The sequence below is a fragment of the Melopsittacus undulatus genome, chromosome 5 (assembly GCF_012275295.1).
Source record: "Melopsittacus undulatus isolate bMelUnd1 chromosome 5, bMelUnd1.mat.Z, whole genome shotgun sequence".
Taxonomy (NCBI): Eukaryota; Metazoa; Chordata; class Aves; order Psittaciformes; family Psittaculidae; genus Melopsittacus; species Melopsittacus undulatus.
This window is the reverse complement of record NC_047531.1, coordinates 28,594,970-28,620,642: the sequence shown is the minus strand read 5'-3', so window position 1 is coordinate 28,620,642 and position 25,673 is coordinate 28,594,970. Positions and strand designations below refer to the sequence as shown.

General features: G+C 39.4%; 1 protein-coding gene across 3 annotated transcripts in view; it reads right to left on the bottom strand.

Annotated features, from left to right (window-relative positions):
* The window catches only part of ATXN7L1 (ataxin 7 like 1), a 113,082-nt gene that overhangs the window by 13,025 nt on the left and 74,384 nt on the right, over nt 1-25,673 (bottom strand). For all 3 annotated transcript variants that reach the window (XM_034062976.1, XM_031048333.2, XM_031048332.2), the window contains 5 exons: nt 17,577-17,799; nt 10,118-10,401; nt 5,210-5,292; nt 4,112-4,368; nt 1,933-2,125 (listed from right to left, as the gene is read on the bottom strand). In XM_034062976.1, coding sequence (XP_033918867.1) covers nt 1,933-2,125; nt 4,112-4,368; nt 5,210-5,292; nt 10,118-10,401; nt 17,577-17,799 — 1,040 coding nt within the window. The remainder of the gene's footprint in view (nt 1-1,932; nt 2,126-4,111; nt 4,369-5,209; nt 5,293-10,117; nt 10,402-17,576; nt 17,800-25,673) is intronic.

Below are 25,673 nucleotides of genomic sequence, written 5' to 3'. Positions count from 1 at the left end.
GGCACCTGTGCTACACAACAGAACAGTGGGTACTCTCTTCACAGTGTATGGAAATCATCTAGAGGAGTAGTAAATATTTTGAGAGTTCTGCAGAGCTCAGGCATATTTGCTCTGCTTCCTCTGGGGAACTTCCAGAAAAGTCCTACTACGCTACACTGAAATGGAATCATCAGAAATCTACCCTTCTTCAGTTCAGTCTTACTGATCTCACACAGAGAACTGCTGCAAAATGTGTTTGTGGGAGAGAAACCTGTTATAAATCATCCTCAGAAAATAAGACAACACTCCACCATGCAGGGACCAAGTCCCCAGATTCTGGCTGAGAGCAGAAGCAGCTGATGCAGTAGAAGATCATCTGTTTACAGTACCTTCAGCTTACTGGATAGTGAGTAGTGACTCCCTGTTTATCTTACATCTGTTTCATGACAAGGTTAAACAGGTTAACTAAAACCACCACCTAAGCTGATAAACTAGTCTCACCTCCCAGTGCCACAGATCAGCCACCACTAAGAGGTAGGTTAAGAAGCTACTGCCTTTTCTCCATCAATTACTACCACCCAGCTGGGAGATAGACTTCATAAGGAAAACAGTGCACTTCAATATGACATGTAGCAAGTTAGCAGAAGCTTCTGCTGAAGGTGATTTATATCATCTTTCCTGACTTCCTGTTGATGTGGACTAAGAACAGCTGCACTGCCAGTAACTGCTTCAGCTGGGAGGTGCTGAGATCTCAAAGGACAGATGTGTCAGTGGGATATGCCTTAAAACAGCACAAAAATCCTAAACCAGAATGGCCATTGACAGCCAAGCCTCTCTGACGATGCCTGTACAAGACTGTTCATTTGTGTGGACACACATGCTGTGAAGCTTTAGTTTTTAATTCACAGAGAAGCAGTCAGTAAAACCAAAGTAGAATACGAGAGTACCAAGGAGGCATGAGGTTCCTGCATATCACAGTATGATATGGCCTATAATAATTCTTCTTTTCGGTAAGAACCAAATACAGAATTTCATCTGACAGTCATTTTATGTTCAGCTCATACTTTTTACTGGTGTCCGACAGTAACAAGTTCTCCTTTGCTTTAGGGAATACAGACAATCCTACAGTTATCACAGTGTTTGTTTTATTCTGCATATCATATGGAAAACACATAAGGGAATTCATCATTAATTTCATTTGTTGGCTCAGTTTTGATGAGAACCAACTGCTTAGAAGTTCAAGAGTTCTCCCATTCCTTCTTGGTCTGTACAGTGTAAACAAGTTCACACTGCAGAGAATGCCACAAGGCAGCTCTTACTACTTACCATTAAATTTCTGACCAATATGGGAGAGACAAAAACAGCTGCCAGAGAAGCACATACTTGAGCCACCACCAAAGCAGACAGGCTATGCTGTACTCTTAGACTTTCCATTTTTAGATGAATGAAGCAATGGCTTCTGAGTCCACACACACTCACATAAATGATACGTAATTACTGATTCAAACCAGATGACAAAAATCAGTGAAGCACTGTAATAGCCCTTTGTTGCCATATGATTTTCAGAGCTGCAACCAATTGCAAGGTACAGTTCCATAAGAACTATAACTACAAAGAGATTATCTGTTCATGCTGTAGTGAAAACAGCGCAGCTTTCCTCACTTGAGCAGAACTGCACATGCGTTGCAATCTACTGAGGGGAAAATCTAAAACTAGAACTTGTGATTTTTGGCTGCTCATCTTGTTCTACAACCTCTCTGTCACATGCACTAACCAGTCTTTTCCTCCTACCTTATTCCATCCATACCATTTTCTGTTAAATGTATTTGATTTCTTTAGAAGACAGTTTTCAGAGTGTAAGGCCCTCATTCCTTACATTTTTGCTAAATTACTTCTTTTCCTTCCCTAACTACATAAGAATTACAGCAAGGCATGCCAGAGACAGACACATACCCCAAGAGGTCTGGGATGGTGTCCAGAAAAATGACAGTCTAATTTCTCAGATTCTTCAGCTCCATCCGCTTCTCCTTCATCACTGGACAATCTGCTTGTTAAATCTCCTCCCATGGAAGGCAGTGGCAGTTCTGGTACGTACCCACTGTGGTTTGAAGAACTGTTGCTGTTTATGCTATTTGCAGATGACGGTCTAGAAGAAGAATATACATTTAAGTCATCAGTGCTCAAAAGCTCTGCAAACCTGCCTGCCAGAGTGAAGCATCAAAGTGAATTACACAAGAAATGATCACATAAGGAAGGACAGTAAAAGATACAGAATAGCTGACATTTGGTCTTATCAGAAATGTATCATGGGTTATCACCCAATTAATGTTAGCAGAAGCACTTCTGTATTGCCTGTAATTTTAAATTTGCCTCTTACAACATGTAGGTTTTCTTTATCTTTGTCTAAAATCTGTTAGAACAAAGTGGGAATGCCTTCACACCACAGGGCACCAGGATGCCCTACCATTCAAAAGTAGCTTGGAAACAAACCAGCAGCAGTGGTGGAAAAGGATTCTCAGTTACAGTTTGTACAACCAGGTATGTATGTGGACCTCTGAGGTTGCAGATGTCTACATTGAGCAAAATCTGATCTTCAGTCTCATGAATTAATGCTATCAGGACATAGCAGTCACTAAGACTGTGGACAAGTGCCCTCTTCTGAACTGAGCAGGGATTGCTAACCAATGCCCATCAGCTAGAAATAACTGCAGCAGTTGCTGTTGCACAGCATACGTTGTGTGAGTGCTCCTCAGCCTTTGGAAAAAGCGTGGAGGTCAAGCCAAGTCACCACCAGGAAAACACTGCCTCAGCAGAGCAGGGAGCACTTACACCACCTCTTCCTGCAGCAGAGCTGCAGCCTTGCTGGCTCCCAGCAAGGCTTTCCTCTGGCACAGGGCTTGCAAAACCAGACAGGACAGAACAGGGGCACTGCAGCAGAAATGGAAGTGTAGATTATACAAACATAATGTATGACAGCTAAAATTCTGCTCATCTTCTACCTTTGCAATGTCTTTAGCTGACTCTCACTCAATTGCATTCCACTTTTGCTTCTTTCACTGTAACACATACTAAAAACATCTGCCTCTCCCTCTGTGCTCCTCTCTATGTAAGGACTGTGTAAAGTCACTCCTTGTCCAAGAATTGTGCAGATTTCTCACCAATTTATTTGTGGGCAGTCTTTTGCTATCCTTTCACTCAGACCCTGTAAAACCCATCTCTGCCACTGTACAAATAAAATGTCATTACTGCTTTATGAACACACAGAAAACATTGGGAATGCTGTCTCTATAAGACTTGAGATAGCAAACACAACAAATAACTCTTTGAAATAGAGACTTAGTACAAAAGCCCCCAAATGGGCACCCAATCCTGTCCACGGCTTCTTCAAGAAAAGAAATGTGAAGCAAGATAAATATGAACAAAACCAACTGGTTTACCTCTATTTGCTCCAGCCAAAGCTAGTACCAAAAAAAACCCCAAACAAAACATATGGGAAGTTTACCAGAGGATAATTAGAATTCCAACTAGATCAAATACCTCACATTAGCTTTCCTAAAGGGATGTCTTTGCATTGTCTTTCTGAAGATTCTTTTTCCCCTTTCTAAGAAAAATTTCCAAAATGAGAAAAGACATGCTACAGAGAGTTTCAAATCAATACCTCTAAGAACTAGCTGCTCACATTGTCGTTTACACTAAATTATCCCCTTTTTACAAGACCTTCCACTGATGTAACTGGTGAAGTATTTGCAGAGAAATATTCTACATAAATGTGCAGAATTTCCCCACTGACACCTACCCTGATTCATATAAATAGACTTTTATTCCCAGGCGTGCCAGAATGACTTGAATGTGACCTTTCCTAATGATTACTGACCATTTTAGCCAAAAAATGCAGTCAGTCTCAGATTCTGAGTCTAGGGTGGACATCACTCCTTACCTTATTCCCAATCAGATCACAGGCTACCATGGACAGATTTAGGTTTATATAAGCATCTTCTACTGCTAGCAGAAAATCTTATATGTTTTATCATGCAATAGTCTAAAGAAGTGATGAATGCTTATAAAATGAGCTGTACCAAGGACTAAGACATTTCTTACAGCACCTTCCATTCCACGCTGGAGAATTGCTTACCTTGGAAGTACAGAATTTGGTGGTCTAGATTTTGCAGGAGATGTTACTTTAGATTCTTGCCCAGAGTTCACTGAAGATCCTGACAGAGAGTCTTGTGCTGGTGTGGGCTGGCTCTGATAACTTTCCCTTGCAGATGGTGGATGCTCTTTGTCTTTTGCAACTTCTTTTTCCCTGGATCGAGCTTTGTGTTCAGCTAGAAGGATGTCAAACTGTTTTTTACGGCCTGGAACTGCTCGTCGATGATTAAGTGAATGAGTCTAAAAATAGGGTGGTTAAAAAGCATTTGTGTGTGCATGACATTGTTTATGAGTCCTCTATACTTCCGATACACCACAACTCTAAAAGATAAAATCTACTTCAAACAACTTTAGCCACAGTTATGGAAATAAAGCTGTTATTCTATATTATCTTTGAGAATTTAAGTAATTCTTAAGAAATGTCAGCATCAAGGCTAAAATTACTTCTTGCAAATGTTTTCATACAATTGAGTCTTATTGTTACCTTTTCCAAGACAGAAAATATAATTCCAGTAATTTTAAAGCATTAAGAAGTAACATCATTGTAACTTTTAACTTATAACAAAAAATTGATCTCATTGGATTGAAAAAACAGATTTTAAAGTGAATTTAACTGATCAACTCTACTGACAGGCAGCACAGACACATACAAATATTCTTTATAATATACCTTACACTGCTGCTACATTTTGACATCAGACTTATTACTATCACAAGGGCAGCCTCCAATTTAGAATACAAAAATCACATATTTTTTTTACTAAAAACTGACTATAACATTGTTGCACACATGAACCAAAAAAGGAGCACTTAAAGTTAGTACTTGTGCTTCTACATTACACTTTGATGCTTTCTGCATAACAAAATTACAAGAAAAAAAGATCTTTTTAGAAATATCAGTGGAATAATGCAGATGCTCTGATTCAAAGAAACAGAATTACTCAAAAGAATTACCTGAAGACAGCGTCTGAATACCATACCCATTGTCTGTAAGACAGGAGCAGGTATGACCTCTCAAACTACTGTGGCAGGATTTAAACTATAACAAAGCATCTGATATTTTATCTTCTAAGAAAAATACCTTGCAGGTGAGCGATCTTGTGCAAGGTTTCTTTGTTTCAGGATCCAGTACTCCACAGTGTTTATTTGGGTCAAATTCTCTTTCTGCTTGATGGGGGGTGAGTAAAAAAGAAGAAGAAAAAAATTAGATTACAGAAATTTTAACCAGAGTAGCTATAATTTTTGCCTGATAAACTTAATTCGACCAAGCTTAACCTGAACCATTTATCTCTCTCCTAGCACCCCACAACTGTACCACATTCATCATTCTTACAGTCGTGTGTTTTGTCCTTATATTTTTCAAACTATTTGGTGCAGGATTTCAGCCACAGACTTGTCAGAAATAAGTGGGCTTACAAGGCTATTCTCTGAAGAGTGGCCCAAACATAGGACCAAGCCAAACACCCGCGAGTTCAATTCCCTCTCTGACACTGGCTGCCTCTGAGACCATGAAATACTGCGTGTGCAAATCCAGCTTCCCAGTTTGGCTGAGACACACAGAGGCTAAATACCACAAGTACTTTCACCAACATTTCTTTGAGACACTCAGAACTCTGAAAAACAGCCCATGGTGTCTCAAAAGTAAATGCAAGATTACTAATGGCATTTTGAAAACAGAACTTATCTCTGAATCTGTCCCCTAAGTCTGTGTAAATATAACGTGTATATTAGTTCTTATTTCCCTAAGTGGAGGGAGGGATGGAGTTTCTAGTGTGCAGAGGTAATGAAAAAAAAAGGCATTTCCATCAGTTCTACTCATGATTAACATTAAAAACCACTAATATTTAATATGTTTTATTTCCATATTTTATTTTCATTAATATTTTAGTATTTCTATACCACAGCACCATCTCCTTTAGGTCATGTTAATATAATTTTAGTGTTTGCACTGTAGAGCTGTAACAAAACTATGGATTTACATGTTGTAGTTTATGCCACCAAAAGAAAAAATAAATCTATCCTTATATTTCTATGCCTTGGCATGGTATGTTTTAATTGGCAGCCTGGTTTGCTTTTGTTTGATACTGGAATATCAACTATTTACGAAAGCCTATTTTAACTCTACAGTGGTGTTACATTCAGATACAATAAATATCCTCCATCAAATGCAACCTTCAATTTGAGGATCTAAAAATTCTTTATAAACAAACAAATCAGAGCTAAGAGGAAGAGGCAATTCACAGCTCTGCTGCAATGTTATGACAGCATCACAGCAAGCAGAACAGCTGGAAGAAGACACATGAGGCCAGGCAGTCTACATTAGACAACAGCTGTCATCCAGGTGCCACAGTTACTGGCAGCTTTATGTTTTCTGCTATGTGGACTCCAAAACAATAAAGCAAACATGAAATGGTTCTGTCATCAACTTATTAGCAGAGACCTACCAAAAAGTGAGCTTGGAAAAAACAGTTGGTACTATGGTCCCTATGATGAGGGACTGAAACCTGTCACAAGTCGTTGCAGTTTCTGTGCCCTTTATGACACAACAAAAACAGAGAAGTAGCTGTGTATGACTAAATGCAATAAATATTATTTTCCCTTTAATGAATGAAAACACATTCATGAACCGAAAGAGTTAATTATTCCTGTTTTTTGAGTGTACAGTGTTCCTTCCTATCACAGTTTCCTGAATCACCCACCTAATAACCTTCAGTGCAAATGAAAAAAAACCAAATAAACCATATAGGTTATAAACATGTCTTCAAATGAAAAATCCTGAGGGTAACTGTAAGGCTGTGGAACGTGTGGAAAGTCACCAAGCAAGGACTGTTTTGGACTCACGGAGAAATATACTTCAAAATTCAGAAGTGCTCCTTTGGGAGCATCCATCCAGATTGCTACTTGTCAGTAGGAGTGTCCCACCCAAGCGACACTTGCAGGACTGATTACAGCAAAGCCACTTGTCAGGAAAACATTCCGGGGTAAAAACAACATAGGGAGATACAGTCAGGAAAAGTGGAAGCCTCTGCCATCTACCAAACAACAAAATCACACACCTTCCCTGAGGAACAGAAAATACTGAACTAACAGGGAACCACTTGTCCTGCCTGAAGTGTGCGTGGCTGTTCCAGAGAAATCACAAACAGCTGCAGACAAGTCTGGTTTGGGCAACACAGAAGATTTTCACCTTCTAACCAATAAGAAAATGCAGCTTCTGACTACGACTGTATTAGCAATGTGTAGTGTGAGAACCCCACGACTCCTGTGCACAGCACAGCACACCAAACACTATGTTTGGTGGACAAAGTAGAGCATTCTTTGTCACCTCACTGAAAGGAAATTAAGGGCTCAAACTGAATTGCCTCAAACTCCTGTTTGCAATACAACAGATATTCCTGGGGTAAACTGGGTATGCATTCTTTAACTTCACCTCAAAGAGAATAAGGACTAATGAAGATTAGGGGGAAAAGAGTCTTATATATATATATGCCATGTATTTTTTGCAGTTTGCTGCTAGGGAACACTGATCCACTTATGCTGGGCAGCTACAGACAGTCTTTTGTGGTTCCACAAACTGCTTCCTCTCTCTCACTACAACAGCACCCCTGAAAAGAGGGACAGGTCCATTTATCACCCAACCAACCACCAGCTTTCAGCAAACAAAACCAACTGCAAACTTCGGCCACAGTCGGGGAAATGGTGTGAGTGAGAGAGGAGGATGCTAAAAAGGAATGAAAACAGATATAAACCAGCCAGACCTATTAAAAGGCTACAAAAATTAATAGCTGGACTGCAGGATGCTGAGGGAAACTTAAATCCTCTAGGCACTGCCTCCTTCTTTTAATCAGAACTGAATGAAATTTATGGGATATTTAAAATAATCATCTCATTGACCTTCCAAGATCTTTTACTCAGCCTTTGCAAAGTCCTGTATAATAATGGAGTGGAATCCATCATAGTGACACACAATCTACAGGCAATTCATCTCCAGTGCTTTCAGGACTTCTGTTTGCAACATCGCTAAATTATTCTGTTGCTGCATCAATACATGAGGCAGTAGAAGCCTAAATAGATTCCAAATCTGATCGTGACAAGGGAGCTGTAAAAAAAAGTATCAATTCTGTGGATTTGTTAACCACATAAAAGTTAACTATCGGAGTCTCAGTGCTGTGCAGAAACACTCCCCAGCCTAGGAGACACTGGACATGACAGCTTAGAGACAGGACAGCGATGGAGTCACGTCCATGGGAAAAGCAAGCAAGCTGCAGGAAGGCCCTACAGAAATGACTGTCCTCTATGAACACATTTCAGCAAAGCACTTGTACAAAAAAGGCATGAATATCACCAACAGCCCTGCAGCAGTATGTGGTGACATGGGGAAAACAAGTATCTCAAATAGCATCAGTTTCTACTGCCCAAGTAGGAATTCAGAATTATTAGCTGAACTGAACGTCTAAACCATTGGAGGGAATAATAGGTTAAGAGAAAGCAACATTTTAAATTAACTATAGAGAGGTTTTATTAGAGTAACAAATTGGATCTTAGCTAGTGAAATGTAAGGTTTGAAAGTCTTATCAGCTACTTTCTCATGGTATTTTTTTGTTTTGTGGAAGGCTATAAATGAACAACTGTTTTCTTATATGGCACCCTTAAGGAGTTAAGAAAGCAATCAGTTACTGAATCCTTTAAGGCAATGGCCTTGTTCTACACCCCACAAACGCCCTAGCAAACACCTCACACTGCTCTGGAATCAAGCCAAGGCAGCAGTACCATAGGCTGGCTGCCAAATGTGAGAGATGAAAAAAATAAACCTGATATTCAGTGAAAAAAACAGGGTGCACTCATTAACTGGAAATGAAAACATTTATCTTGTACACCTTACGCTTGGTTCGTAACTACTACACATTTTGGAATCCTGTGAACTAACTTTCTGCCAAGCTGACGAGCTGATGTGGATCATGCTGCCATTAGCAAAATTAGCCTTTCAGTGCACACAAGAAGTTCCTGCCCAAATCACAAAGTACTGCCAGCTGATGAATAGACTCTGCACGGATTCTGAAGCGGTAAACTTGAGTCAGTTACTTTTGTTCAACACACACACACACACACACACACCCCACTTTGTTTCCTTTCATTCACCACAAAATATGCTTTCAGCTCTGGGGGAAAATTCTCTATTTGCTGCCCCACAGCTGGCACAAGTCACCTTTGGGGAACACCATGGAACAGAATTCTTTCTCCCAGTGGATGGCATCACCCTTTCTAACAGAGCGTCTGCCCTCCCCATGCCAGGGCATTCTGTGTTTCAGCGGCTGGTTTGCATGGGGACCTACACTCTCAACACTGTCCTGCCTAAGACCATCTGGGGCATTTCCACATTTAATCCCTCAACCCTACCATCGTGTCTTGCTGAGAAAACTCAAGATCCCCACACTACAAATGCCTTTACTCATGTGAGAACTGCAGGGGGAGGAGGGTGAAAGGGAGTTATAACTTTTAGGACTTCCCCAGGATTTCCCAAATCTTGTTAGAATTTTCTAGTATTTAAAACCAAGAAAGAAGATCCTTTAAAGAATCATGACTTGGTGGATAATCTCAAAACCTGAACTGTTCAACTTGATCCTGACTATGCTGATATCACTCAAACAAGGCACATCTTTTATTGTATACAGACCCAGATCACGTAATGGCTTATGCCTTTCAGTTTTACTGAATTTACTTCCTTAAAAACTTCTATTTGGCCTACTGGTCAGTTAAGAAACACATGAAACACTCTAATTTCAAGCTTAATATAACATGTATTTTGAAAATGTTTTACACATGCTAAGAGTGTGAAAGCTTTCTTCTTCATATAATGCAAACTGGCATCTTACAATAAGAAAACCAAACCAAAACCAGGCTACTGCATTTTACAGCTATAGAAATCTGAGCTGTCGAAATAGTAATGAAGGAAGACTGACAGCCTCAAAAGATGAAGTACATCACTCACCTGAAAGTCTTTTGTAAGGCTTGTTACTGCTTTTAGTGCCATTTTGGTGTTTCTTGTCTATTGATGGAGCTACAATTCCTTTGCCGTTCAGAATCTTTTCTGGTGATGGTGGCACTGACTTGGATGTCAAACCAGATTTAACCAGAGTTGGAGCAGGTATGGTGGATGAAGACGCTGAGGAGGAGGTGATGGTGGTAGTGGTTGCAGAATTCATTTTAACATTTGCACCATCTGCCTTCACTAGGTTAGGAATTTTCTCTAGACTGACTACTGGAACAGGAACACTGCAAAACCAAAGAAAATTCTTCAGGTTGTATTTTCTGTTACTTTATCTTCTTTCACAGATACAAAACATTTTCATTCAAAGGACACAATATCTTAAGGCCAGACTAAGATGAAATGCTTACTACCATTATTGACTATTTGTCCAATCAAATGTTTCTAAAGGCAGGCATCTGGCTTTGAAGAGAATTATGAAAATGAACTTTGGGGTTTGTTTTTTTTTTTAAGATCCAATCCTCTACAATTCATGAGCAAAATAAGTTCTTGGTACTAAGCAAAACATACCCTTTTACATATATGGTCTCATGCCTTTAACACAAACACAGATATGTGTGTGCTGCACTAAACTCACCAGGATGTGAACAACATGTGCTTGCAGGCCAGAAAACCAACCATATCCTGGGCTGCACCAAAGGAGTGGGACCAGCAGGTTGAGGGAGGTGATTCTGCCCCTCTGCTCTGATGAGACCCCCCTGCAGTCCTGCATCCAGCTCCGGGGCCCCCAACACAGGAGGGGCATGGACCTGTTGGGAGTGAGTCCAGAGGAGGCCATAAAGATGATCAGAGGGCTGGAGCACCTCTCCTACAGAGACAGGCTGAGAGAGCTGGGATTATTCAGCCTAGAGATGAAAAGGCTCCAGGGAAACCTTAGAGCCTTTTCCAGTACCTAAAGGAGCCATAAGAAAGCTGGATAGGGACTGTTTACAAGGCAGAATGGCTTTAATCTGAAAGAGGAAAGATTTAGATTAGATGTTAGGAAGAAATTCTTTACTGTGAGGGTGGTGAGACATTGGCACAGGTTTACTGGAGAGATCGTGGATGTCCCATCCGTGGCAGTGCTCAAGGATAGGTTGAACGGGGCTTTGAGCAACCTGATCTAGTGGTAGGGTCCCTGCCTGTGGCAAGGGGGTTGGAACTGTATGATCTTTATGGTCTCTTCCAACCCAGACCATTCTGTGATAGTGAAGTTGTTTGCTAACAGTATTAATATTTTTAAACAAATACAAAAATAATTTATTTGCTCAGATGTGTCTGAATGACACACAAGTTCTGAAAACAAGGAGAAGAGATTTTAAGCACAGAAATCTCAACAGTGGTCTTTTTAAAAGTACTAAAATTCTTGATAAATTGAGAATTACTATAATGGATTTTTAATAAAATCTTATGAACTTCAAACAAAATTTCCCAATATAATTATTTGCTTGGTTGGTCTTTTTCATAGTAAAGTTTAAAAAGTAACTTCTAACTTGACTACCATCACAGCATATTTGTGACACTAACAAATGTTAACCTCCTCAATTTGACAGCAAAGATTGAGACAAGTGATTTTCAATTCCAACATGATTTTAACACTTCCAGCTCCTGCCTCCATGGGGAAATACCCATCAATGACAGCTGCTTTTTACCCACCAACTCCAAAAGAGGATGTCTTGTGACTACGAATTAGTATGTAATGTATAAATTATACACCCCTCCTTACCGAAATGAACCCAGAGAAAAAATATTAGTTAAACCCCCCTAAATTCTCAGTCTTTAAGCCCAGATATTACTGGAGGCTGCAAACAAAAATGTCTCATTTATTCAGCTCTTCCCATACACCGCCTGAAGAGCTGCTTTGGCCAAACAGTTGACTGTCTGCCTTGCAAGCTAATTCACACACAGATCGTGCAAAAATTACAGTTTTCAGACTAGCATTCCACACTGAGCGAACAAAAGAAACACAAGTTTTCCTAAATACAAATGCAATGGTGATGGGTAAAAGGTAAAACACATTCGTCATCCAGAAGCATGAGAGTCTCCTTAACAGCATTCCAATCTTTTTCTTGCTTAATTGCGGAGAACTAAGCTAACATCTGTAATTTTAATCCCCAGCATAAAGGTGACAGCAGAGGAAGCTGTCCCACGCAGAAGTTCTTTAAACTCAGGCATACTTTAATCTTAGTATTATCTTAAAGGTTTAACTTAATGTACATGCTTAAAGGTAAAATGAAGCCTATTCACAGAGTGAGAAATTATTCCTTAGCAAACTATACTCACAGAACAATCTGCTTCTTGTACATCATTGCAGTCATTGTGCACAGTGGTGCAGAGCTTCTGCAAGCATTCAAAACTCTAGAGCCATCCGTTAGACACACCACCATTCTTACATTCATATATATATTGAGGATGCAGTCTGGGTAAGCAGAGCTCCTTGCCAAAGACCACACTGTTGACAATGTCCCAAAACAGGCAACACCTGCCTGGCTGCACATCACCTTATTTAGTATATTTTCAAAAGAACCTTTGAACGAAGGGCCTGTTTAGATGTATTAAAGACACCTGCTGAAAAGGACAATTAGAGAAACAACGTGCAGCAAATGAAAACCAAGGAAAGGATCATGATAGTTAAGTAAAAATGAGAAAATGGGAGTTGGCCAAAGATAGGTGATAAAAATCTGTATTCAGTTAAAACAAGTTTACTTTTTTTTCCTTTAACAAAAGAATTCTAATAATAGCGATATCTACCTAAAGGACAGTAGAATAGTCATTGCCAGTGCAAAAATGACAGAAATGTTCAGTGTTGCATCTGTACCAAGAAGGAAGCTTGATAATGTTCTCCAGTCAGATCAAGATGGTTTTTGATTCCCTCAGTTAATGTAAACAGCCAGCTGAAAAATCATGATTTATTTTTTTAACATAAGCAAATCGGGATAATGTGGTCATGAGTTCTGAAACAGTTGGGGAGATAGTGGGTCTCAGCATATTAATAACTCATTGAACCTTGAAACACTTGGCAACTGAGAGAAGATAGCAGAGCGCTGCTGTTGCATCCACACTGAAAACCCAGTAAGTAATGGAAGAAGTAATGAAAAAAATAAATTGACAAACAATTAGGTCACATGGTTCTACTGAAAATCAGATTTTGGGAAAGAAACCTGGTTTCACTTTTTGATGAGGTTACCAGTTAAGGTGACTAACTGTAAAAATGTTTCCACTTTCAAAAGGCATTCTAAAACCCAAATAAGAACAATTTAAAAGCAATTGTTAAAACAACATAAAACAAAAAACTAGTTTTTCAGAGCCTTATGATTCAATAAGGGTGCTTGCTAGGGGAACATTTTAGACATTACCAAGTCTAACACCACTGAAAACTTCACAGGTCTTTAGAAACATAATTTGCTGATGGAGTCAGGATTGAGGGAAAACAGGTAAGTCTAGTCAATTCCATTCCATTCCTATCCTCTCATTCAGTAGAAAAACTCCCAAAACAGTATGAGTGAATTTTCCTCTTGTATCTTGTGGCAAGTTTTTTTAGTTCCAAGCCATTGCCTGTCACTATTGTTCCCAAGCAAGAAACATAACTGTAGTTTGTCACAACACTCCTCAATGCCTGGAGCTCCTTATTACTCCTGTTTTTCTTTCTTCAAGCTTTTATCAATGATTTTTTCCTCGCTGTTATGTAATTTTGCTGGGGTTTTGGTCTGGTCATTCATAACTGTATTTGCTCTAAAGTCTCAGCCATTCACCCAATTCTTTTCAAATTTGGTGAGAAAAGAAATTCAGAGACATTTAAAAACATAAACCATTGCTCTATTCTATGTTGCTGGGATTGCCTCTATAGCGTAACAAAATATTTTGATTTGGTGTTAGAATATGTGGCTCAAGTTACCTCTGCTGCATTTTGTTTCCGATTCCATGCTGCATTAGGAATATCCTTATATCTTAACTTCACTTTCTCAACCTCAGTATGAATAATGGTATTTCCTAACACAAAGAAATAAAAACTAAGAGATGATTAAAAAAATCCTTTGAAAAGTAATAACATAAATTCTGAATGATAACCTATAGGTTTACCTTTGTAAACTATTTCTGTTCTCAGAAAAAGTGTCAGTTTTCTACATGTTGATGAAAACCACAGTAATACCCTCTCATTTTCTGACCTTCTGGCAGGCAATGACTAATCCTCATGGAGGGAGGTTGAGGAGACTTGCTTCAGCCTTACCCCAATTTCACACTGAGGATGGGTGGAAATGAACACCCTGTAACACCATAGCACCAAAAACCTTCATGGGAGCACTCAGAAGCTGTGCTGGCACTCAGCATGTGAAGCAGCATCCTTTGGGCAGGTCAGCAGCAAGGGAGAGAGTTGCTGGCTAACAGGAATGCCTTTTAGAAAGCATATCGAAGCTAGTCTTATTATGATTGTTTGTTCATTATTACTGTTATTACTACCTGTCATCTTATTCTTTGCCTTTTTCTGTCTATTTTCTACCCTTGTGCATCTCAACTGCAGGCTTCAGAAAAACGAGGGTTTACATTTATCTTGTGCAGAGCGCAGTGGTGCTCCAGCACTGCTCCAGTCTCTAAGCACTGCTGTATTAATAGCAACGATCTTAGAGAGATACAAGGGGAAAAAAAAATCAGAGCTGACAGATATTCCTGGATGATGTATTCACAATAATCCTTCATATTCCAACTACAAGAAGGGAAGTATTAAAACATCAGCTACAAAAATGAAACTGTTCCAGATCTTTTTCATCCAATTATTCTGATTCTGCTTTTTATAGCATTAGCCAAGGAGAAACCTGAACCTCTACAGCACATCTTGGAACAACACAGGATGTGAAGAACAGAAAGAGCTACTCGGTCAGCGTTTAAGATGGCTCAACCAAAGCTACAATGAATTAAACAACAGAAGAGTTGGGTCCACACGCAGGCAGACATGACAGCAGACAGATCTGCTGGGCTGGGCTGCTGCAGAAGACATTGCTGAAACCCTGCTATTAATTGTCACAGCTAAAATTTAAGAGATGCTGTATGAAAGAATTAGGCAAGTGCAACAATGGTTATTCCAGGTATGGAAAGCAATCATTACCAGTGATAAGCTAATCTGATAACTGTCTGGAAGAATCCCTATCAAGTAAATATTTGTGGTATGAGACTAAAATGTAACAGACAAAAACACTGAATAACTGGAAGCTTCTGAAGATGATAAACCACAACACACTTGGATACATAATGCATCCCATTTGCATTTTTGAGACAAATGTATTTGTGCCAATTGAGTATTTCCTTCTAGAAGATAAGTGGGTGAAAATCTATGCAGAAAGCTGAATGGAAGATATAATCATAAAAAAGAATTAATTTTATGAATAATTTCTCCTTTAAGAAAATCAGACCTGCTGAATATTTTCTAGGATCCTAAATAAAAATTATAATCCACTAATGGAACAGGAACATGCACCTTCTATAACAGCTGCCAGCTCTCTATAACCTGTGATGATTATCAGATTTATTTTATTCTCTAACAAGTCATGCAATCTAAGCCACTTAACACTTATTTTTGAAAGACAATCTCACTGATCTCCACTTCACACTGTTTGTGATTTGTTGTGTGATGATTACAGTATCTTTAACTACTGTACGCCTCATTTTCCCCCAGTGGTAAACAAAACCACAGCGTTATCTCCCAGCAGAGTTGCAGGAATTGGGTAATTCACAGGTACAACTACTGACATATTTATTGCTAAAATATGAGCAGAGCAGTACAACATTTTTACATGGCTAAATCTACCTTGCAAATGTTTGGGATGTTCCCAATAAAGGGAAAAGGGATGGGTGGAAATGCCCAGTTATTTTGTTCCCTTCCAGCTTTTACTGACTGACAGAATGCCATCTGTTGCCAGAACAGAAGATATTGTTTATAGATTCAGTTAATATGCTGAAATGTGGATCTCTAAGTTGCTGTCTGTAACATTAGGATGAGAAACAGGTTTATAGTCAATAGCGGTAATAATCTAAAGTCCTTTCTGTGTTTTCTTTCATAAGACTTAGAAAAAAAAATCCTCTCTTGTATAAAATCCTCTTCAACATTCGGAAGAAAAGGTCAACTGTATTTTTTTTAATAGTAAATGAGGCAGACCTTAATTGGAATAGCCTCCGTCTCATCTGTGTATATGTGTGTGTGTAATCTAATCATCCAGATTTTATATTTTCAGAATTATATACCATGATTGTCTGCAGTGCTCATCATGTTTCAAGAGATGCTGGGTTCAGATTTGTAGGAAGATTAGACTTCGATCAAGTCTGTTCCACTGCAAGGTAAATTCTACAGGTAGGCAGAAGCTATTCTCTGAAATCCCACCAACCAGTGAATGTTTCAGGGAGAAAACTGGAACTATTACATTAACATAATTTAACTTTATGCTTTGTCTCACGAAAGAATGGTTTACCTTACATTCACTGCTTTAAGACCGTTGTGTCCAGAAACCCTACCTAAACCTGTGACTTTCTCATGCTAGATACAGCACAGAAGAAGGAAGGATCTTTACACAGTAAGCAGATAAAACTTAAGAAAAAGGAAGTATTACTATTTCAACTTCACAGTCACAGAATTGAGGCTGAGGAGACTAAGGTACAACAGTAGCCTCTGCAGAAACAGGAACTGAACCCTGATCTCGAGTCATCAACCTAATGACCTAATCACACAGCATCTATTCTGTAGATAACTAACGACAACCAATTTCTTAAGGGATAAAACAGTGACCCAGTTCTGCTTTCCTCTGCATTTTTGCAACTCTGTTGCTACCATCACAGTCACGGGAGGACGGGCATGGCAGTCTCAAAGCCTGTATATGTATATATATCACAGAACATGATGTAAGACACCCCCAAAATAGTGGGCTTTTTTGCAGCCAGGATTTTCTTCTGTCTTCTTATAAGACATCAAACATTATCGAAATATCAAATGAACTCCAACAGCAGCTGCTGTTGAAGATAAATGACTATTACCAGTAAGTTTTTCTGAATATCAGTTAAGGCAATATTAAGAACTCTACAAAATGATCCTACTCCTTAAATGCATCACTTTTAAGGGCAGATACTGTAACAGAAGATGGACCTTAAAGATAGCAAATGGAGGTTTTCGAAGAGCAAAACATTTGATAGAACATCCAGTCCTATTTCTTCTTCCTATATATATGTGTGTGTGTATGTGTGTGCATAAATATAGATATGTATTTTTTATTTTTTTTTTAATTTGAAAGTATCCAAGTTTCCTCTCTTAGGAAATGCAGAGGCTTAAACTGAAAACTTAGATAAGATGAGAACACAGATTTTTTTTTATGAATATGAAATAGACAAAGATACTTATTTTCTGAACACCAACACCTTTGGTTGCTATTATTTTGGTACTTACCATGGTTTATCCCGTGATACTTTTGAAGGAAAGACTGTGTGCTGCTTGCTACTGGAGGTAAGTAGATTGTCTTTGGGCGTTTTGAATGGCTTTGAGTTGCTGCTGACAGGGTTATGGCCGCTGATACAGGATTTCGGTTTCATCTGTACTAAGGATGTCCTGGAATTGCAGGCTGGAGAAGCTGGAGAAGGGGAAGGTTTACACATTGAACCGTGTCTTCGTTCTGTAATGGAAAAATAATAAATCTTACAGCATTTCATAGGCTAAAAGAAAAAAAGAAGAGTCAGGGAAGAGGCAATCGTTCCTCTCTATGCTAGCTACAACGATTTCATCACTCCCAAGAACACCAGTTCAACACTGTTGTGAATGTAATCAAGCTAAATGACAATTAAACATAACCAACTCCAAGCAGTGCTCTGAAAAATGCAGAAAATAGTAAAATTAATGCTAATAACCTACCAGAAAATTTCACCAAGAAATCTCAAACCATTTCTTAAGCAGTAAGCAACCACCAGCATCTGTATAAGGTACACTAGGTGTCCCAGCTCCTTCATGTAAACAGGAGTATGTAACAATTGCTCAGATGACTTGGTGAAACATTCTGTGACAGACCTGAAGTTGCTTCTATAATGGTTTATGAAGAATTCATATGACCCAGTTACTGGACAGTTTATGGCTATTTTGTTGCAAGTTTAATGGGAAGCTGTAAGGAAGACAACTGAAAGCCTAGGAAGCAGTGAGAGGTCTACTGCTGCCAGCCATTGCAGAAGCTGGTTCTGCTTGGAGGTGATCTCCAACCACCAATCCAGGTTTTTTATCACACAGACCAAATAGCATGTGCAGAAAAGCAGGAAGTTGTATCTAGAGGTCAGGCCCTTGTGCAAGCACTGCTCATGCTCACACCAGAGACTTCCTAAGCACTGCACAAAGCAAGGCCTTGCTGAACCTGCCAATAGCAGAACAGGCTTCAGGACAGACTAGCTTCAGCTCAACTGTTCGTGTTTGGTTACGATTATTTGAAAGCTAAATGTCCTGTCCCTGAGATTGCTAAATAGAAAGATTGCTTTAAGAAAGTATTTGGCCATTCTTTACAAATTATGTCCTTCCGCAGGGGACAAACCCCTGGCCATCACAGGCTGGATCACACTGTGCTGCAAGCAAGGGGCTTGGTGCTGCGAACTTCAGCACAGCTACAAGGTACTACAGGAGACACGGCTTGTTTTTTGCTGAGAGGTGCTCTATATCCCTAGCAGTCTCACCCCCCCATTTTCAGGAACACCGTTTCCCCATTCCCTTCACCCTGCAGCGAGCCAGCCCCGGTGCTCCCCAGCCACAGCAGCAGCCGCGCTGTGGGATGAGGAATTTTCCAGTCAGCAGGACCGTGCTCAGCAGCAGCTGACCCCAGGCTGCTGGTGCCCTGGCACCAAGAGCCTCCGCAATGGGATCAGCCAGTTACCCCCGCTGCCGACATGGCCATCAAACCAGCAAGTGCTCTGCAACTACAGACCCAGAACTTTGGACAAGCTGGAGTTTCTCCTTCAACACACACCAACTTTTCCCATCTAAAGCTTTCAGCACTTAACTTGAAGAGCCCAGGTGGGTGCTACTCTGAGCTTCCCCCTATCAGCGAAGAGCAGGTTAAGGAAGCAACAACAACCTGCTGCTGCCAGGGAAGGTTTTGTATTTACATCATGAGCCCTGGGCTCCCCAGTTTGATATTTCAATGATAACTAAGAAAAATTTTCCCACAGAGAATCAAAACACAAAAATTTGTCTGGCATCCTCACAAGTAATAACTTGCCAGTGGCAGAAGGATTCATCCATGATTAATTTGCAACAGGCGAATACCTCAAGAACAAAGAGATATGCTTAAAAAAATATATTAAAGAATATTCCAAACTGTTTCTATCTCCAATGACTAAATAAAAGCACTTTCTATCAAAGACCAAGCACTTCCATATCTTCATATTCACAGCTTTAATTACAAATGCTGAAATTCCCTCCAGATTTTCCTGCAACTGAAGAACAAAACAGTCTTAATGTTTTTTTAAAATACAAAAAGTATCTCCCCTCACCCCCAATGCCAGCTGTCATTTGCCAGTTTTTGCCCCACCACACACCCCATCCGTGTGCAGCCTCTGCCTTTAAAAGTCCTTTGCAGGAAGCAGTTAATTTATATTCATTTCACCTCACGTTGGTGGCAACAACCATGTAAGCTGTGCATCTGCCTCTGAAATGCAGAGCTTTATTTACAGTGTATTTCATTAAATAATAGTTATTGTTTCAAGATTCACCAACCTTCTCAACAACCATTTAATTTTAATTAGCTTAATAAAAATGTGCAACTTTCCCATTAATTGAGGACTGATGAAAAGGAACTGCTATGTAACTAATAAAACCAAGTTGTGTAGAAAGTGAAACCTGGGAAAGAACACAATTTCCGTATACAAATTAGACAAATTCAGGATTAATTATTTCAGTCTTCACCATGGCTACTGATATTCTCAAGACCGACTACCTTCTAGTAAATTGTGTCTTTTATATCATCCCTATGGATATATTTGGAAGTGAAATACACTACTATGTTATTAAAATTAATCTTTCGGAAAGACAGACATGCAAGACATTGACCATCTAAAATTATATGTTAAAGCCATCTCAGTATCACATGACATAGCAAGTTATTTTTTAACAGCCTCTTTGAAAACCGGGTTTTCAGTCAAGCTAAACATTTGGTGCTTTTCCCTGGACAATTTTTTCAATTTATTAATTCCTGACAGCAAATCAGTACATTAAACTTTGGATGTTTTTACTGTAACATAGAAAATGGTGGAAGAGACACTGTTGTGATGTGGCCAAATAATAAAGTCTATCCTACTATTTTAAATAAATGTTTACTTAAAAGATGGGGAAGGAAAAGATTACAAGAATACTTAGTTTATCTGAGTATATCAGATTGGTGGTCACTCTCATGATTATATCAACTGCTATATGTGGTGTTTCCTTTTACCTCCATAAACTCCTGTCTTCCCTCAAAACATAGCTAAAGAATGTCTTCTATGTTTTAGACAGGCTCTGATACGTATTTGAGAATTATCAGCATTACACAGCTTGTCTTGACATTTCCTAGAAGCAAAATGGAAATTATGACTACTGTAAAGTCATACAGGGGAAAGAATGTAAAAAGCCAGTGCCACACATCAGTGTTCTCAGATGCTGCTCTGATTGGTAAAATCTGCATATCAACTCACATAAGTGAATGTCACTTTAGTGTCAGCAAGAGAAGATGGCAGCAACACCTTTCAAGTAGGGCCACAGTGAAGAAATAGAGGAGTAACTCCCCCCAAGGGGGTAGAAAACCACTGTTTAGGCTAGGCAAGCACAGCCTCAGGAGACTGGACTTGCCAAAGGTGTGAAATCTCACAGACAAATCTTGATGATGGGGGCATAAATAATAACAAAATATTGATTTATTCCTGCACAAGAGCTATTAGGTTGCCTGTTGCTTCCTCCTCCCTTACTTTGTATGTGGTAATGAATCAGTCTTAGGCACTGATAATAAGTTTCAAAAAGAAATAGTGGGAATATATGACAAAGTGAGAAGGTTGTCAGCTGTGAAAATCAACTGCTTAAACCAGGATAGCGGTGCTCCTCTATTAAACTGAATTTCCTGGTCACAGAAAATTCTACTAGTTTGTCTATTAATATTTTACGTACATATAAGGAATTACATACAATCTGGGTATCAGCTATTACACAGCCTATGTAATAAATTAATATGTAAATAAAAGATATTTGCGCTCAAATAGTTGTTATAAAATTAGATATTCACATGCTAACACATTCAAGAGACAACCAGCCATCTGTGTAAAAATTTCTAGGCTCATTTGCAGTTCATGTGCAGACAGATGAGATCTAGCAGGGCAGGTGAACTTGCACGCAGCTGTGGATGTGGCTGTCCCTGTCTGCATACAGAAGTGGCACCAACACTGGGCATAAACGAACCTAAAGTAGAATGAAAATTTTTGCCCCTAAAAAAAAAAAAAAAGAAGAAACCCGGCAAAGCAACTACAAAAGCAGTTATCACTCATATGGTACTAACCTAAATCCTACAAGCATTTCTGCAGAAGCCTGCAATGATGTGAATGTGCTCAAGTTCAAAAGACAAAAGAACTTTTCCAGTTCATTTAAATACTTGCAAATGGATGTTTACACTCCACAGAAACAACAACACATATTCTGGTCTGCCTCTAAATACCAGCTGCTTTCAGTCCAAGAGCAGAGAGAACACAATCAAAGTTACAATCCTTTTTACCATGTTAATCCTCCTGCAACCCCTCAGCTGTCTCAGCACAGCCACTGCAGCAAGTGACAAGCAACATGTGACTTCTGCTGTCAAACAGTTTATGTATTAATGACTTGAATCTGGGAGGAAAGTTTAACACTCTCTCACTGAATTAACTGCACTTTCTAAAGAATCAATTTCAGATCAATATCTGTTATGTTTTCTAGTTAGTGGCAGGAGTGTTAAAGTCCAACACTACATATAGTCCGAATGTGCACTGCAAACACTGCATCAGTAGCATTGCAAGCGATCTTAAAACTATTCCAGGAGATTCTCCACGTCCTATGGAAACATGGACATAGTCCAACTTTCTCAGCCAAATCTGAATTGTTTGTAGATGTGAAGCCCTTATGTTGCTGGAGATTTAACAGTCCCTGAATCTCTGGAGCTTCTCTCCCATGCCCTTGTACTCCATTTCTAATCCTCCTTCCTGCATCCTATACAATGCAACCCCCTACCTTTCCCCAAAAACCTCTGCTGCAGCTGCCAAAGTCCTCTAGGTCTGCCTTTGAATTTGTAATTCCACTGGATCCTCTCTGACAGGTCACCAGGGAATACTAGCAGCTGTTTTGCAGGAAACGCCACATCTCCTTCTAATCACAGGCAAAAAAGCAAAGCAATAGAGAGGCAATATGAGCTTCAGAGCCATAAACACAGCGTGTGGGAAAAAGAGGCAAAACCACATTCTGAGTAGAAAGTCTCTTTGTGAGTTTTTGTCTCCACTCTCACACAAGATCAATCACTCACTCAGCTCACAGCAAACCTTATTCACAACAGCTAATAAGTTGCCATTAAAATACACCAACCATACATTTCCAGATGGACTGCAATAGTTTTGTACCAAAGATGATTTTTATATGATCCTGAAATTGCAGATATCTCTAACCTGGATTACAAACAAAAATCATTCTTTAGTATATCTCATCTACATCCATTCTTACCCAACATGTGCTACACAAAATTGATCAAGTGAATAGTTTTTGCCCAGTCAGTGTCTTCTCCATCAGTGAGACACAGAAGATCGCAAAGGGAAGAAGTCACGATACAGCTTGAGCACAGAGAAAGATAAGCCTTTGGTCTTTCAGTATTTTCTTGCAGGTAGTTGAAGCAAAACAAGAAAAAAATCCCTCCAACATTGTCAGAAGAGAGACACGAGAACTCTGTCAGCACCAGTAATTTTGAAACATTACCCTCGTTTAGCATGATCTGACTTCCTGTATACAAGAGGCCTACAGCAAAAATCAATTTTAGGTTGACCCATGAATAACTCAGAGGCCCAACGCCATGTATTATAGCTTGGTCTTACATTTGGTAAAAACAAATGCAATATAATGCTAAAACCCAGAAAGGTAAGAAAGTTGTTAGTAAACATTTACAGAATAATAAAACTCCTTTTAAGCTTGTATTCATCACAACCCTGCAGTTCATAGGCCTTTTACTTAAAATAGCATTAAGTAACTGATCCGACTGCCCTTAACACAATATGCATAGTGTTTGTTATTCCCCATTTACAGTATTTAAGCAGATGGTAATGAAATTAAGTATCTGATCCACATAACGATTCTGTTTCAGTAATATATCCCAGTCTAGTCGGTGAAGATGTTACCTATGGTAACTCCATATACCACCTATGCATAAATTTCAGTTTTTCTATTTTCAGCATATCCTGAGGTGTTTTGTTGCACAGCCCTTCAGCAGGCAAAGTTGAGCAATGCATACTTACAATTTCAGTAAATAGCAAGTGAAACCTGCCACCTCGGACTGATCCCAGTTCAGTTTGCAAACGTACTTGGCATTAATTCTGAGAAAACCAAAACAGCAAAAAAACCACACATGCCCAAAAAGCGACAGCCAGTGACCAGAAAACTGAACAACTAGGCTGCTTGCAGAAATGTGTCATCCTGCAGTAACTGGCAGCTGGTTCATAACAAAAGTACATAAACACCTTGTAAGCACTTTCATTTTGCAGCCACAGTCTGAAAAAAAAACCCTAACAAACCATGGTACGTGAGGTTAAGCAAAAATAAACTTGGATTCGATGCAAGCAAACTACAGCGAGAGCGAAGGTTAACTTTACCAGCTTTTCTGACAAAACACTATTCCAAGTACAGCTGAAAAAGTTTGGAAATAATATCTGCAAACCGTTCCACCCTTCTTGCGCTGCGCACTGGAAAGGAAACAGCACAGTCGGTTTCATTTTGATACTTCTTGTAAACTGACAAAGGAAATAAACTGCCAGCTCAAACCCCCAGACTGATCTGCGGCATAAAACACAGCTCGACAATTGCAAGCTTCATTCCAGGTCAAATGACATAATTGGGAAATTATCAAGTGCTAAAATAACCACTGTTCTGCTGGTGTTTGTTTACAATAAACACAAGCTTAACTTTCTGACACAAACCCACTAAAACAATTCTCCATTTCACAAAGTCTACAAGTGAGTAGGATCAGCAAAATTATGTAAAACATCCTGCTAGAAGAAGAAATGTAAACTGAGCCACTTACAGAGAGGAGCAAGCTGCCAACTTAATCTGATTCTACGACGACTGTAAACATGTACTTTTGGAACGTGAAACGATTCACATTGCCACAAATGCCGTCAGAGTGAGGCAGCAGCGTGATTAGGTATTCTGCACACGGTAAAAAATCAGGCAGATGACCTGCTGCAGCAAATACCAGATCAGCGCTCGCACACACCAACTGTTTTGACTACAGGCACTTGCTAAGCACCAAGTTTCAGGTCCTACCAGTTGGACACCAGAACTGATCCTGTGCCAAGAACAACAAGCACTGAAAACGGCTGCAGGGTTTTTTACTTTCCTTTTTTTGCTTAAATAATTGTTGATACAACTCGAGTAACTGCAGACATGAACCAAAGTGCAAAATTAAAAGCAGCAAAACCCCACAAGTGTATATTTAGAGCAAGACGCTGCATTTTTTCTTTCTGGATTCAGGAAAAAGGAGGAGGGTGTTTGTGTTTCACACAGTAGGATGAACCTGCTGTTTTCCTGAAAAATCTTTTATTTATGGGATAACTTGGCATTTGCCAGGGTAATTATAAGAGACAGGACAAATAATCCCTAGAATATCACTAAATTAAATGGCCAAACCTCTTAAAAATGGCCAAATTCCACAAGAAACCTCACACTCAGCATTTCCCAAAATATTTCCATTCCTCCTCAGTAGAAAGCATTAAAAAAAAACCAAAAACAAACAGAACTCCAGCATAGCAAAAAAACCCCTGCTTCAAATAGTGCAAGTAATTACACTAAATATAACAGGAAACTGCTGGGTACTTGTCTGCTTCTTTTACAAGGATTTTGAGATCTAAAGATGAAGCTTCAAGGTATCCCTGGTGTATCAGAGCAACAGGAAGATGACGGAAGAGTGAATACCTTGCTCTGGTGACAATGGCAGTCTTCACATCACTGAGCTAGAAGACCTGGATTTAACACTGGTGCCAAGGCCTGTTTCTTCATCTATAAATTGAGATATTAATGACTTAGAGTATTAACTTGATTTAAAAAAGAGCTGGAGATTTAAGAAGGAATTCATCACTTCCAATGAAACACAATTCCAAACATGTAATCAGCAATTGCCACTTGACGCACTACTACGACAGAAAAGCCTGACAATTTTCAGCTCTAAGTCATATTTATTTCCCAGCTCAGCAATGCCAAAAATCCCTGGGCAAAAAAAGAAGTAACAGAGCAAGTGGATCCCAGGTACACACTTACAAGGACAGCCCCCAC